Source organism: Abramis brama, assembly GCF_963993115.1.
Source record: "Abramis brama genome assembly, chromosome: 9".
In the NCBI taxonomy this organism is placed as follows: domain Eukaryota; kingdom Metazoa; phylum Chordata; class Actinopteri; order Cypriniformes; family Leuciscidae; genus Abramis; species Abramis brama.
The window spans coordinates 13924353-13939133 of record NC_139971.1 but is presented as its reverse complement, the minus strand read 5'-3'; the positions used below and the strand labels follow the sequence as shown (position 1 = coordinate 13939133).

At 34.2% G+C, this 14781-nt stretch overlaps 1 protein-coding gene across 3 annotated transcripts; it reads left to right on the top strand.

Annotated features, from left to right (window-relative positions):
• Nucleotides 1-474: 474 nt before the first annotated feature.
• On the top strand, nucleotides 475-11517 carry cmc2 (C-x(9)-C motif containing 2). 3 transcript variants are annotated; one of them, XM_084124516.1, is made up of 5 exons: nucleotides 475-552; nucleotides 653-789; nucleotides 6959-7092; nucleotides 7654-7725; nucleotides 11086-11517. In XM_084124516.1, exons 3-5 carry the CDS (start codon nucleotides 7012-7014, stop codon nucleotides 11167-11169), a joined length of 237 nt encoding a protein of 78 aa, XP_083980642.1. In that variant the 5' UTR covers nucleotides 475-552; nucleotides 653-789; nucleotides 6959-7011; the 3' UTR covers nucleotides 11170-11517. The 3 variants fall into 3 exon arrangements, with proteins under 3 accessions (XP_083980642.1, XP_083980643.1, XP_083980641.1); XM_084124517.1 differs by having other exon boundaries at nucleotides 486-789; nucleotides 6969-7092; XM_084124515.1 differs by having other exon boundaries at nucleotides 486-789.
• The last annotated feature ends 3264 nt before the right edge of the window (nucleotides 11518-14781 follow it).

The window sequence follows — 14781 nt, the reverse complement described above, 5'->3', positions numbered from 1 at the left end:
CGGTCAACAGCGGGCGGGTAGTGACATAAAAGTCTGTCATGTGCAACACAACTACGTAGTGCGTTCAAGTCATGTCTTAATGATCGTATTTACAAATGTCCACAGCTAATTCTTATCGTTCAGATCAAACTGACTAACAATTCATAGATTTGTTATTGAAGCAGTCTAAACGTTCAGATTTGTATTATTGACATTAGAAATCATTTAAATATGTAAGTAATATTATTTGATTGCATCATTATGTGTATCATTATTGTTTCATTATATTGTAGTTATATTGTACAATAATTATATTTCTTAAAAACAAATATATATATATGTCTGTTTGCATTAATCTCATTACAACTTGGCAGCAGAAGTCGTGAGATTTTGGATTTTGCGCGTCCACAAGGAAATAAAAGTCTTTTAGTTACTATTAATTTGATTGGTCGGCAAGGATAAGAACGAAGTGCTTGATTGGTTTCCATGGCTGTAAGTCAAAATACTTTTTCCGGAGTAGGGAACGCCATGCAATGCATAACATAGGACACCACATAAATGATTAGTTGAAAAGTGAGGGTTTTAAGGGTGTTTATTGCATTATCAAGTAAATATCTGACATCTCCGTGAGACCGCTGAGCAAAATACATTTCTGATTTTTTTATTATTTCAGTGTCAATCAATGTCACTGTAAACACGTGAACTGTGCTGCCCTTCACGATTTACAAACAACTGGATCGAAGTCATCATTGATATGCAGAGCTATCAATTCAGCTTCTGTTGTCAGATGAACCGTCTGTAAGGCTATTGGTGAGTTTATATTTTTTAATAATATTGTGTACACTGTTAGACAGTCAATTAAGTTACTAGGCTACAACGTGTAGGCTAACTGACAGACTGTCTGCTTCTACCCATGTAACGTTAACTAGTAGGCTCTTTTTTTTAATAACGGGGAACAATACAGAAAAACATATAGCACCAGGTATAAAAGTATAAAGTGAAACAACATTAAACAAAATAATTTAAAATGATAATGACAGTGGGCCTAAACTTTAATTAATTTAGCCCACACTTCCCTTACGTTGTTAGTTATCCCGATAAGAAAATGTACAAGACAAAAATGTATACGTGTATTATTATATGTTCTGTATATTATAATATTATATTCTTATATGTATAAGAAAATGTCCACACTTTTTCCAGTCAAAAAGTTATCAATACAATACTGTACGACATATGTAATTGTAACAAGCACTAAATGAAAAAGAGACCTGAAGATTCAGGTGTTCAGATCCCTTTTCACGTGTTTTTTTTTATTTTTATTTTTATTTTTTTATGTTGCAGCCTTGTGCTAAAATTTTATATTTTATAAAGGATTTTAGCAGTATATAGTTACAAATCAATAGAAAGGGCATCTGTGGCCATCTTGTGGTCAAAATGAATAGCACGTCACAAACTGTTGTGTCCCATTACAGCCTCTTGCAGGGTTTTCCTGCATTGAAAATATTATGAACATTAAAATAAATTAATTTTTGTCCTGCCAAAGCTTTATTTGATAATTTAATGTGATTTCTGAGATGACTATGCTTATGATGGAGACCACCTTAAGGAAATTAAAACTGAATAAAAATCCCTTATTTCTATGATCAAACTTCTAACTTCACAATATTTGCTTTTGTATTAAATGCCCTTCACTAATGACAACAGGTGCTTAACCCTATATGGGACTAATTATAAAATCACACAGCTAGAAAAAATAAATGACTTTATATTTTACATATATTTAAGACCAAAATTACTTTAGGGCTTCCGTTTGAAATGTGTTGTTGTTCAGAGCTTCTGTCGAACATGGCAGAAAGTGTAAAGTTGTAGTAACCAATGGTCCTGTGTATACCACTTTTATCTTTTTATTTTTATAATAAATTAAAAAAGAGTGTATAAAATAATCAAAAAGACTGTATTAAGTGGATTAATACTAATACATTGTTTTCCTTCTGTTGCAGGTAAGTGTCCCTGATTTCAGAGGATTTTAGAATGAGTGATGGGATGGGATGGGGAGGCTTTAGTATCCTTAATGTCATGTCAAATTGCTTTTCTGTTGTTATTTTATTTTTATAATCAATCTATATTTGATTATTTTTTTAGTGTATCAGCATTCGCAGATAACTGAGCCAGTTTGACTGATTTACAGAAGTTTGTCAGTTTTAGCCTTGTTAATGGATAATGCACAATACACATTTTCTGTTTTCAAATATGTTTGAGTGAATTTGGATTAATGGGATTACTCAGCCAAAAAGACAAATTCTGTCAACTACTTGCATTCATGTTCTAAAACCCACATGATTTTCATTCAACTACAGAACACAAATGAGGATATATTTAATTTTCTCTTATCATTTTTGTCCATCCATTGAAAGTCAATGCAACCAAAACATTTACACATCAAAATGTACAAAGACATTGTAAAAGTAATCCGTATGAATTTAACTGATTAATCCAAGTCTTCTGAATTCATTTTGGGGGGGAACTATTCTTTACATTTTGTATGTATAGTACTGTGAAAAAGTCTTTAGTTCATCCAAAAATTAAAATTAGCCCATGATTTACTCATGAAGTGGAGCGATGCGCTCGTGTAAGAAAAATATCCATATTTAAAACTTTGTAGACTAAAATAACTAACTTCCAGCAGATGGCCTACGCAAGTAGGCGTAGCGTAAGCTTTGACACCTCGTGGTTCAAACAATCAGAGCTGGGCAACAAACTCAAGCTCCTCTGACATTTCTCTTAGAAAATTGTCGTTTTAGACGACATAGCAACACAATGTTTTGTTTTGCTCTATCCTCTGCGCTTCCGAGTTCGTCATTACATTGTGCTTCAGGTCAAGCGTTACTCTTTCGCTGTAAAGCGATGCGTACAACCGTCTGCCGAAAGCTAGTTATTTTAGTCGATAAAGTTTAAAATATGGATATTTTTCTTACACAAGCACATCGCTTCACTTCAGAAGGCCTTAATTAAAGGATTAGTTCACTATAAAAAAAATTTTTTTTGCTGATAATTTACTCACCCCGATGTCATCCAAGATATCCATGTCTTTCTTTCTATAGTCGAAAAGAAATTAAGGTTTTTGAGGAAAACATTCCAGGATTTTTCTTCATATAATGGACTTCAATGGCAACTAACGGTTTGAAGGTCCAAATGTCAGTCTCAATGCAGCTTCAAAGTCTCTACACGATCCCAGTCGAGAAATAAGGGTCTTATCTAGCGAAACGATAGGTCATTTTCTAAAAAAAATAAAAAAGAATATATATATATATATATATATATATATATATATATATTATGGCAAGCTGTTCAGGAAATAATTATATTTATAATATGAAGTCTGAATATATAGAATGAAAGTCTGAATATATATAGAAAGAAAGATATAGAATGAAAGTCTAAATGTATGTGAAAGTGTGAATATGTTAAAAGAAAGTGTACATCTGACAATTCTCACTGAATTATGTGTAGCTTGTTTTAGCCTTTTGAATTGTGATTCATTTAAAAATGTCATTCCCTGAAATTTTCCAATACTTTGGTGAGCTACAAGACTTTTTTGCAACAGTTGGTCATACTCCAAACAACATAAACAATTTGGAGTCTACATCACATCATCTCGAGGATCATATTTCCATTCTTGCAACATTCTTAGCGCTTATGGGCAGTCATGTTCAACAAAATGTTGCTGAAAGAACATTATGCATCATTCTCGAAGGAATTTATGAATCTTATGAATTCACCGCATTCGCTCTTCCGCGATGAAATAGCGAATTCATTTCTTCATCAGTAGAACGATGTTGAGTACGGTTGCCAGTATTTTGGCCCGTACACGCATTCGCCAGGGTGTTAATTAGATGATCGTTACTTAAAATTGCTGCTACTAAATTTTGTGCGGATTCGCTCATTGTTCAAAATGTGTATAAAAAATAGTAGATGAATAACACAAGATGGCGCTGATAACATCAGATTTTCATTCCATATATTCAGACATTCGTTTTATATATTCAGACTTTCATTCTATATATATTCAGACTTTCATTTTATATATATATTCAGACTTTCATTCCATATATCCAGATTCAGACATTCATTCTATATATATATATTCAGACTTTCATTCTCTCTCTCTCTCTCTCTCTCTCTCTATCTCTATCTATATATATATCTATATATATATATATATATATATATATATATATATATATATTCAGACTTTCATTCTATATATTCAGACATTCATTCTATATATATTCAGACTTTCATTTTATATATTCAGACATTCATTCTATATATATTCAGACTTTCATTCTATATATTCAGACTTTTATTCTATATATATTCAGACTTTCATTCCATATATATTCAGACATTCGTTTTATATATTCAGACATTCATTCTATATATATATATATATATACAGTGAGGAAAATAAGTATTTGAACACCCTGCTATTTTGCAAGTTCTCCCACTTAGAAATCATGGAGGGGTCTGAAATTGTCATCGTAGGTGCATGTCCACTGTGAGAGACATAATCTAAAAAAAAAAATCCAGAAATCACAATGTATGATTTTTTAACTATTTATTTGTATGATACAGCTGCAAATAAGTATTTGAACACCTGAGAAAATCAATGTTAATATTTGGTACAGTAGCCTTTGTTTGCAATTACAGAGGTCAAACGTTTCCTGTAGTTTTTCACCAGGTTTGCACTCACTGCAGGAGGGATTTTGGCCCACTCCTCCACACAGATCTTCTCTAGATCAGTCAGGTTTCTGGGCTGTCGCTGAGAAACACGGAGTTTGAGCTCCCTCCAAAGATTCTCTATTGGGTTTAGGTCTGGAGACTGGCTAGGCCACGCCAGAACCTTGATATGCTTCTTACAGAGCCACTCCTTGGTTATCCTGGCTGTGTGCTTCGGGTCATTGTCATGTTGGAAGACCCAGCCTCGACCCATCTTCAATGCTCTAACTGAGGGAAGGAGGTTGTTCCCCAAAATCTCGCAATACATGGCCCCGGTCATCCTCTCCTTAATACAGTGCAGTCGCCCTGTCCCATGTGCAGAAAAACACCCCCAAATCATGATGCTACCACCCCCATGCTTCACAGTAGGGATGGTGTTCTTGGGATGGTACTCATCATTCTTCTTCCTCCAAACACTTTTAGTGGAATTATGACCAAAAAGTTCTATTTTGGTCTCATCTGACCACATGACTTTCTCCCATGACTCCTCTGGATCATCCAAATGGTCATTGGCAAACTTAAGACGGGCCTTGACATGTGCTGGTTTAAGCAGGGGAACCTTCCGTGCCATGCATGATTTCAAACCATGACGTCTTAGTGTATTACCAACAGTAACCTTGGAAACGGTGGTCCCAGCTCTTTTCAGGTCATTGACCAGCTCCTCCTGTGTAGTTCTGGGCTGATTTCTCACCTTTCTTAGGATCATTGAGACCCCACGAGGTGAGATCTTGCATGGAGCCCCAGTCCGAGGGAGATTGACAGTCATGTTTAGCTTCTTCCATTTTCTAATGATAGCTCCAACAGTGGACCTTTTTTCACCAAGCTGCTTGGCAATTTCCCCGTAGCCCTTTCCAGCCTTGTGGAGGTGTACAATTTAGTCTCTAGTGTCTTTGGACAGCTCTTTGGTCTTGGCCATGTTAGTAGTTGGATTCTTACTGATTGTATGGGGTGGACAGGTGTCTTTATGCAGCTAACAACCTCAAACAGGTGCATCTAATTTAGGATAATAAATGGAGTGGAGGTGGACATTTTAAAGGCAGACTAACAGGTCTTTGAGGGTCAGAATTCTAGCTGATAGACAGGTGTTCAAATACTTATTTGCAGCTGTATCATACAAATAAATAGTTAAAAAATCATATATTGTGATTTCTGGATTTTTTTTTTATAGATTATGTCTCTCACAGTGGACATGCACCTACGATGACAATTTCAGACCCCTCCATGATTTCCAAGTGGGAGAACTTGCAAAATAGCAGGGTGTTCAAATACTTATTTTCCTCACTGTATTTTCCTCACTGTATATATATATATATATATATATATATACTTTTTAACCACAAATGCCCGTCTTGTACCATCTCTGAGATGTGCCATGTATTACGTCATCACGTTGGAAAGGTCACGAAAAAAATTAAAATAATAATAAATTAAAACAAAGATTAGAAGTTGGAGGAGAAAATGAGATGGAATTTTTCGCCCTTCCCTATCTTTTTGAACCGTGATGACGCAATGCGTGGCGCATCTCAGAGATGGTGCACGACGACCCTTATTTCTCGACTGGGATCGTGTAGAGACTTTGAAGCTGCATTGAGACGGACATTTAATCCTTCAAACCGTTGGTTGCCAATGAAGTCCATTATATGAAGAAAAATCCTGAAATGTTTTCCTCAAAAAACTTAATTTCTTTTCGACTGAAGAAAGAAAGACATGGATATCTTGGATGACATCGGGGTGAGTAAATTATCAGCAAACATTTTTTTGAAAGTGAACTAATCCTTTAACTCCCCGGAGCCGTGTGGAGCACTTTTATCATGGATGGATGTACTTTGATGGACTTCAAAAAATATAAAGCCATTCACTGCCATTATAGAGCTTGGAAGAGCCAGGACATGTTTTAATATAACTCTGATTGTATTCGTCTGAAAGAAGAATGTCATATACACCTAGGATGACTTGAGGGTGAGTAAATCATGGGCTAATTTACATTTTTGGGTGAACTATCCCTTGACCATTAGTCCCCACACCATCATAAAATCTAGGATTACATGAACGGACAGCATAAATCCATAGAAGGAAGAACTATGACAACTTCTCCAAAATGCTTGAAATACCTTAAATGCAGTACTGTGAAAAGTTTTAGACATTTACTCTTTATTTTTTCCTGTTCTTCACGGTGGCCTTGCTTTAACAATGATAGTCACCCGCAGGGCAAGTGGTGTCACAGTTTAAGACATACAGCCTTAACTCAGGATGCATCCGGATCTGTCACCCCATCTGCATACTGACGAGTGCAATCAGTTTATAACACTTCTCAAACAGTGCCACAAAGAGGTTTGGAAATCTACCCATGCAAACATGCCTTTTCCTCAAATGTACAATCCACAGATGATTCAGTGATTAACTGTCATTTGAATAATAATTTTGTAAATGCAGAAAACCAAAAAGAAAAAAAGAAAACTCATAATTTACCTTTAACCTCATGTCATTCCAAACCTGTATGATTTTCTTCTGTGGACTGAAAAAGGAGAACATCTGAAGAATTTCAACACCATATTAACTCCTTTTGTGTTCTTTGGAAGAAAGTCATACAGGTAAGATATGAGGGTAAGTAAACAGTAGCATAATATTGTTTTTTGTTGTTGTTGTTGTTGAGTAAACTATTGTTTTAAACCTGTATTATACTTTAAAAGCACTTTTGTTAGTACACTTTAAAAGTTTTAAATGTCTGTACGCATTTGTGGATTGTACTATTTATTCTGGGTATATCTCTGCTTTCTGTCTTCAGATAATCTGTTATAAAACCTGTGCACTAATTAAAAAAAGTGTGCAAAACATCTTTCTTTTTATTTGAAAACAGGCATGCAAGTAATTAATGACTTTCTCTGCCTTCAGCATAACGTCCTCAGGTTCTTTGGCACATGTAATGAAATGGACCGTGCAATGCGTGATTGTCTCAAGAAAGAGGTGAGGACAGCATTGTGTTCATTATGAGTTCCTGTTGCTTTATTGTTAGAGCATAGATCATTGGTTTGAGAACACATACTGAAAACCTTCTATACACTAAAAATAACTTTTGATAAATACCTAATTTACACCAGGTAATACACTGCATTAGTAATTGTCGCTAACAAAAATGAATGAATTAATGCGTTACTATGTTTAGATGAGTGAATGTGTGTTAATCCTACCTCTTATCAAATTGTTTAGTCTGTATTGTTTACTGTATATTTTAGGTGATTTAAAAAAAATTGAGTCTTAAAAATTGTCTTCAGTTATCATTATCATGCCGTTCTAAACTGGTTTTCTCTCTTCTGCAAAACACAAAAGAATATATTTGAAGAAAGAAACAGCTGTTTTGTCAGTAAGGTCAACAAGACACAAAATTTTCAAGCTCCAAAAAGGACATAAAGGCATTGAAAAGACATGGAAAATTTATCTTCTGATATGATCAGTTTGTATGATGACCAGATCGCTATTTATGCCTTTATTCACATTCAAACTAACATACACAGACTAGATAAAATACGTCGACACAAACCTCTTCACACTACAGTCAAAGCAACCAAGATATTGCTTGGAGGTCTCCATCAAATGGTGGCTTTTCAAGCAATTCTTTGTTTTAAATGATTCAGTAAATCGTAATGTCAAGTGCCAAATTTTATGCAGAATGCACAAATGTACTGTAAATAGGAACAACACTGCAATAAATGTTGAAAATTGATTTAAATAAGCACTGTCATAGTTTTTTTTTTTTTTTTTTTTTGATGATTTTGTGGGGGCCCCAAAGGGTGGTTTTGCTTAGGGCCCCAAAATAAAAGTTTATTTTTACATAATATATGTGTGTGTAGACTGTGTATAATTATTTTGTATATATAAAAACACACATATGCATGTATATATTTAAGAAATATTTGCATCTATACCGTATATATATTTGTATATAATTTATATTATATATACATATTTTATATATAAATAACACTTTTTTTTCTTAAATATATACATGCATGTGTGTGTAATTATATATACAAAATAATTATACAAAGTCTACACACATATATTATGTAAAAACAAACTTTTATTTTGGATGCGATTAATCGTTTCACAGCCCTACTATATATTTATTTGTTTAAAAGCAGAGGCTCTTTTTTTATATGGAATTTACATATGAACTCATACAGAAATGGGTTTATATATTCACAAAATATTCTAGGAGCCATTAATGTTTTGTGAAAATTATCAAAAATGCTGGTTCTGGCTAGCAACTTTAATACAAGTAAAAAAAAACAAGTAATAAAAACTCGGTGAGTGTTTTAGCGCAATTTTCTCACCTGGATTTTTTTTGTGCGTTCCCGAGATTAGACCTTCCTTAACATAATGCCGAAAACCCGAAGTCCCTAGGTGGTCTGGTTGAGGAGTAGATAGAAGTGCAAGATTGGTGCGCACAGATGCACAGAACAGAAATCATGAGTTAACAAGCGCAATTTTGTCCGGTGGAAAATTGCGCTAAAAAATGCTGGAAGGGAAAGAGTTGATACTAGAGCTGTGTCCGAAACTGCTCCCTATCCACTATATAGTGGTGTCCGAATTCTGAGTGAACAACATCATTCCCTACATTCGTTTACTACTTTTAACAACAAATCCTTTCTGAATTCGAGTGTACATTAGATGTACACTTGCTGAAGCACTATTTTCCACAATCCAATGCGGAGAGGACCGAGCGCGCGTGAAAGTTTGGGGGAGAGCAAGTTTAAACCAGAGATTACTTTACAGCTTTCTTATTTCTTATTCTTATTTATATATAACATTTATTTCATGCTAGTTTTATTATTATTTTTTTTTAACCTTTTTTTAATTAATCATTACTTGAATAAAACATATTAAAATATTGAGATAATATTATACAGATGAATTTTAAAATTAAATGAAATGATATTCATAAGGTAAATTATATAGGTAGCCTATATAATTTTTTTTATTAAAATATATTTAGGCATTAACTCAATTTAATGTGTTTTACTAACAGCCAGGTGTTTTAATAATTTGTGGCATTGTTGTTAACTCGTTAAACTGTAAGGAAGAGATGATAATTTGGTGGATGATTTAAAAATATCCGTTAATCATCTGTAGGTAGCGTATTCATTCAAATGTAATAATCATAACGGTTGCCTGAGGGCGCTCAACGACCACGTCATCTATGAGCGTGAGAGTTTCTTACAGTTTCAATCGATGAAACGGAGGTATATATAATTACAAAATAAAGTCATTATGATTGTTATTGTTGTTATTGTTATTTTATAAAGTAAGTAACATGTAAGATTAAAGGAGTTTCATCACTACGTGTGACGAAGCCGTTTCTGCGACAGCTCCTGCTCCGACGCACTGTGTATACGTCAGCATCCGATGGTCCGAATTCACTCACTTTATTTTGTTCACTCCTTGCAGATATAGCGCACTCAAATGCCATACACTATATAGGGATTTGTGAATGAGTGAACGAGTGAGCGGTTTCGGACACAGCTTAGGGGTGAACAATTCAATAGGTATAGTTATCCATTCAGATCAGATTGTGTTTTACTAACAGCCAGGTGTTTTAATAATTTGTGGCATTGTTGTTAACTCGTTAAACTGTAAGGAAGAGATGATAATTTGGTGGATGATTTAAAAATATCCGTTAATCATCTGTAGGTAGCGTATTCATTCAAATGTAATAATCATAACGGTTGCCTGAGGGCGCTCAACGACCACGTCATCTATGAGCGTGAGAGTTTCTTACAGTTTCAATCGATGAAACGGAGGTATATATAATTACAAAATAAAGTCATTATGATTGTTATTGTTGTTATTGTTATTTTATAAAGTAAGTAACATGTAAGATTAAAGGAGTTTCATCACTACGTGTGACGAAGCCGTTTCTGCGACAGCTCCTGCTCCGACGCACTGTGTATACGTCAGCATCCGATGGTCCGAATTCACTCACTTTATTTTGTTCACTCCTTGCAGATATAGCGCACTCAAATGCCATACACTATATAGGGATTTGTGAATGAGTGAACGAGTGAGCGGTTTCGGACACAGCTTAGGGGTGAACAATTCAATAGGTATAGTTATCCATTCAGATCAGATTGTCCATGATGGGAATGAATGAATAAAATGTTAATTGTCAACTGTAAATTAAACTATTTTCAGTGTAGAAATCATTTTACCTGAGGACTTAAAATCAATAGATTTGTGGAATTGGTCAAGTGAAGCTTGAAAAATGAATGTTCTGACTCATCTAGTTGTCTTGGGCTAAATCATTTGTCTCTCTATTTGTCTACACAGTATCACACAAAGAGGGAGCGCAGCAAGGCCCATGCTGAAGAAATGAGACGCCGTTTAAATGAACAACCAAAAGAGCATCCCTAATATCAAGATGGATTCCTTGGAGTACAGACCTATGGCCGACTGGAAATAGCTGCTGGTATTCCTAGTGTGCCTAGACCCTTTAAATCTGGAAGACTTTTCTCTGAGGATATGTAGATTAAATTAAATAAATGTATTTATTATACACCTTGCAGTAAATGAGGCAACAGAGCGATTTAATGATGTTTAATTGCTGGTGGCTAGTTTGACTTGTGAATTTACAGCTCCTACTTAAAATATGAGCTGTATGTTCCCAAAATGTGGCCTACTTATTTAGAAAGTGGGTCTGAAATGATGTCAAAATTGTGATTTAAATTCCAATTAAAAAGTGTTTTTTTTTTTTTTTAACAATTAACATTGTCACTTGCACAATTATTTGCAACTTGTCTACATTAAGATATTTTCATTTAGAGAAAACTAATTACTAAAGAGCCTACATTTTCCGATCAATTGAATTTTTCACAAGTGAACTCCAGTGTAGAAACAACTCAAAGATAATCCAGGGAAATGGGATGCACCTGTACGGTGGCCCAGTAGTGCACAACACAACGCAATTTAGGAAGCAAACATAAGTTCACAACGCAACGAAATCAAGCCACAACACAAAGGAAACAAGACACAACACAGCGAAAATGCTCCCGACCACTTATTAATTCTCATTAATGTTTGTGAAAGACAATTATATGTTGTATTTCCTGTAAAGGTCTATCATCTTTAAGTTTTTGAGGGGGAAAATACATTTACAATTTGACTTTTGATTTTGTTAATGTCACCTTTTGTGTGCTGGCAGGTGGATGGAAAGGGTAACACATCACATCAATTCAACTCTACACTATTGAGTTAAAATACAGTATTCTGTAATTGTAATGTAATTAGGAAGTTACTGCATGTATTTATGCTGTGAACTAGTGATTTAATTTAAACTAAAGTACACATGGATAAGGTATGTAGATACACATGAAGTACACTTTAGTACAATCTTGATGCGCTTTATTTTACATAGCTTATCCCTGTGTAATATTCTGTAATAGTAATGTAATTAGGAAGCTACTACATGTATTTATGCTGTGAATAGTGTTATATCGAGCGAGTTTTATCCGCTTTGCACCAAAAGCAGTTGAACAGTCAAACCAATTTCAGCACATCCGACTTATGCCTACTCCAAGCTCACAGCAATTCATGTGGAAAGAGGAGGAAGAGAAGCTTTTTTTTTACCATTTTACCTTCAGTTGGGAACGTCTGTGCTCACGCAGAACCCATGTGAGCAGCAATGATTGGTGGCAAGAATGATGCTCTTCTGATGTAGCAGTGGTTTGTAAGAATAAATAAATAATTGAAACAATCTGGATCTGGATCTACCTGTTACACTAACAGCTGTGTAACCGGCTTTGACCGTTACATAGGTGAAACAGCCCTCGTGTAACTGCAGGCTTTTTACACCTTAGTAACATATTTAGGTACTTTTGGTTACACTGTGTAGTACTAAGTACTTTCTTATATAATTACATTGTACCAAGTCGGTAACACGTATGTAACTGACCCAGTTATGTGTAACAGTAGCTGCCTATTACATGTGTGTAATTACAATGTGTAAGTACAGGCTGTTCCATAACTTAATTACATGTTAAATACATGTAGTTGCATGTTATTACAACATCTACTACTAAGTACTTAATTAGGTAATTAATCTGTCTCACGGACACCATAAAACAAAGTTTTACCGGGTAGGATTAGAATTTGGTTGAGGGTTAGTTGCATGTAATTATGCATAATTTACTATTATTACTATGGTAAGTACATGTAACATAATGTAACAAGGACACTGTAAAATAAAGTGTTACCCTGACTTACTACAGGTTAAATTGTGACATACCTCCCTGTATGTACAGAACACAATTTGTTTTCATAAAAAATTACTGTAATTCACCTAAAGTTTTTTTTTTTTCATGTTCCAAAGCTTGTAGTATGTTCCCAATGACCAGACTGACTTACTACAGGTGAATAATGCACAATTTCTGGTCAGTCTAGGAACGTACTTCAACCATTGGAACATGGATTTTTTTTTTTTTTTTTTTTTTTTTTTTTAATGCATTTGTACATGCAATCAGGGAGGTATTTGCAACTTGTACCTGTAATACTTGTCACCTGTAATAAGTAAGTCTAGTCATTGGGAACATACTACATACTGTTTATTTACTAGTGTGTTCTAATATGTAACTATGCCATGTTTGGTCTCATCTGACAGCTTATAAACTGAAATGAATGGTGGTGAACTTAATAGAGATATTAAAAGTATCCCAATGTACAATCTAGGTAGTATTGGTTAAACGTGCATTAATGTTCTTCTCCCCCTCTTGATCACTACCCATTTGCCTCATCTTTTGGTTTCCTGTCAGTCGGTTTTGGCGTTGGAATTCCACTCATGTTTAACAATGCTTTGCTCAGGGTATAAGAAGTAAAGGTATCTGTTGATCTGGGAGAAAGGCTTTAACCCTGCCACTCCCGCACACCGGTGCGTAACCTCATACTAAAAGAAAGGCTTTTACGGCCTCTTCTCCACAACAGTGCATTATTTGTTACAACTAAGTTTTCTATACAGTATGTTGTTCCATTTTACTGTCTGCTTATTTAAAACCGTATTTGGGACAAATGTGGCCAAAATCATTTTTATTTATTTTTAAAAAATACTTTCCTTAATCTGAGTGGTACAAGACTTGGTCACCCATAGGAAATGGACACCCATAGGAATGAATGGAAATTTTTTTTATTTTTTTATTTTTGGTCAAATAAAAATCAATAGATCCAACACAATGCATATCATACATACACAGAAATGAAGGGGTGATCCTGTACAACATTCTCAATGTGGCAAATACTCTCTCTCACACACACAAACAAAGCATTCAATGGGCCTATAACAGAGCTGTTTTTTGTTTCAAATAAAAAGTCACTCACACATACAAAAACAAAGAATTGAATGAGCCAATGACTGACCTTTTTATTTTTTTTTAATGTTCCAAGCAACCACACAAACACACACATGAGTGCATGTAAACATTATAACTATGATTATTGTTTGTTCTTACCTGTTCATTCTTACCTAACACATACTTTTTTGAGTTATTGTTTTATTTATTCTTACCTGTTTGGTAGCCTACCAATTAGTTTTTTTGAGTTTTTTTGTTTTAAATAAATGATAAATGATCTACTACTTTGTCTTTTCCTTATAGCATGGTCATATTTGTCTAAACATATTTTGGCATCTTTGTATAGTCTCACCTATATATATATATATATATATATATATATATATTTTTTTTTTATTATTATTTTTTTTTTATTTATTATTATTTATTTAAATTACAATTTTAACTTGTGATAAAGGCAAAAACTTACGAGGTTAAACTGTAATAACACTGGTTTATAGAGTTCAGCCTGTATGCAGCCATTGAGTACTACAGCCATCTAGTGGCTATTGATATTATTGATATTATTGCTTTTTTTGTTAATTTTATACCAACATAAGACACCAGATGTCACCAAAGTCACCACATCTTTAGATTTTAGCCATCTGAATTTACTGGAATGATTGTTTTTACTGAAGTTAAAGAAATA

Bases quoted from the DNA above. Each gene is read 5' to 3' on its own strand.
- cmc2 (XM_084124516.1), top strand. From the start codon at position 7,012: ATGCATCCGGATCTGTCACCCCATCTGCATACTGACGAGTGCAATCAG. The intron at 7,093-7,653 runs GTTTGGAAATCT...CTCTGCCTTCAG, and splicing joins TCAAACAGTGCCACAAAGAG to CATAACGTCCTCAGGTTCTT. The intron at 7,726-11,085 runs GTGAGGACAGCA...TTGTCTACACAG, and splicing joins GTGATTGTCTCAAGAAAGAG to TATCACACAAAGAGGGAGCG.